The sequence below is a fragment of the Volvox carteri genome, assembly GCF_000143455.1.
Source record: "Volvox carteri f. nagariensis unplaced genomic scaffold VOLCAscaffold_367, whole genome shotgun sequence".
NCBI lineage: Eukaryota > Viridiplantae > Chlorophyta > Chlorophyceae > Chlamydomonadales > Volvocaceae > Volvox > Volvox carteri.
In genome coordinates, this window is record NW_003307896.1 from 5,083 (window position 1) to 6,476 (window position 1,394).

Below are 1,394 nucleotides of genomic sequence, written 5' to 3' on the forward strand. Positions count from 1 at the left end.
CTTGTTCTTATCTTTGGGTTCACCGTATTCTTGATGAATTTCGTAAAGCTTTTCTGGAGTTAGTTTTGGTTCCACTAACGCCACCACGTCAAAGTCTACTTTGACGTGCGGAGCCCCTTGTCCTATTATTGTATGGACGCTCCTGTAGCGTTACTCTCCCGATTCTTTACGAAGAATGGAAATTGGATTGCTACTTGGCCATACAGAGTGGCTGCTCGCGCAAAGTTAATTCCTGGACTCCATGGACGTGCATCACTCCACAAAGTGCGTCGCCACTGCTCCTGCGACGCTCGAGCGACCCGAAAAAGTTCCATACAAAGGTCCTCTAATGAAATGTCGCGCGAGCCGACCAAAATCTGCGAGTTGCCAGGTCGAACAGGTCGCGTCCCCGCGCGCGTCCCACTTAGGTCGCCCAGCTGGACGAGCGTGTACGGCGCCCGGTCCGCCGGCACCCGATATGCAAGCATGCACAATATGCAAGGATATTGCATATGCAAGCATGGGCAATATGCAATATGTATGTAAGGATATTGCATATGCAAGCATTTGCAATACGCAAGCATTTGCAATCCGGATGCACTCGAACGTCCGGATGCACCCGAACGTGTCCGGACCCGGACGAGAGCTACGGCACCCTCGGGACCGCAGGGACCGCGCCTCGTCGCGTCTGTGACCGGCTCGCGTCCGGAGCTCATTGGAAAGTCGCGCTCGATTGGATGGTTCCGGAGCTTTGCGTTTTCCGTTAGCGCGCCCCCTCTTCACAATCAGAGGTCGCGGGTTCGAGTCGCACTCCGCGAATTTCGAGTTGCACACCGAAACGCGAGGACGCGAGGACGACAGGTCGCGGGTTCAAATCACGGGTCGCACGCGAGTTGCACGCGAGGATGCGAGGACGCGAGGACACCAGGACGTGAGGACGCGAGGATGCAAGGGCACATGGACGCGTGAGCGTGTGGGCACGTGGGCACATGGGACCGTGGCACCGTGGATGTAGCCACACGTGGATGTAGCGTGGACGCGTGGACGCGTGGACGCGGGACATGAGGATGTAACATGGGCGTGTGCATGAAGCGTGGACGCGTGCATGTGAACCTTGAACATGTGGGCGGGGACACACGGATACTGGGCCATCAGGCCATGGGGACGACTGGGTGCGGTGGTGGGTAACGAACAACAGACGCGCGTAGTTGTGTTGTTCGACTTGAACTTGCAAGGTTAAACGTTTATCACAAAATATTAGGATAACCAGGTACGCCTGGGCGTGGCTGTGGGTATATCCATGTAGTTCCACTGTGGGACAGGACTTGCAGTGGAAAACTAGACTACAACGGCTCCGCCACGAAATGACGTGAAGTCGCGCACACCGCAACATTCCCCGGGATAAATACAGTCGC

The 1,394-nt window shown here is 56.0% G+C and overlaps 1 protein-coding gene across 1 annotated transcript in view; it reads left to right on the top strand.

The window, feature by feature from the left end:
- Positions 1-515: 515 nt before the first annotated feature.
- Positions 516-1,394, top strand: part of VOLCADRAFT_101107 (uncharacterized protein) — a gene marked incomplete at both ends in the record, with an annotated part of 5,670 nt that continues 4,791 nt past the window's right edge. Inside the window, 2 exons of the mRNA XM_002959559.1 lie at positions 516-521; positions 771-910. Of these exons, the coding sequence (XP_002959605.1) occupies positions 516-521; positions 771-910 (146 nt within the window). The remainder of the gene's footprint in view (positions 522-770; positions 911-1,394) is intronic.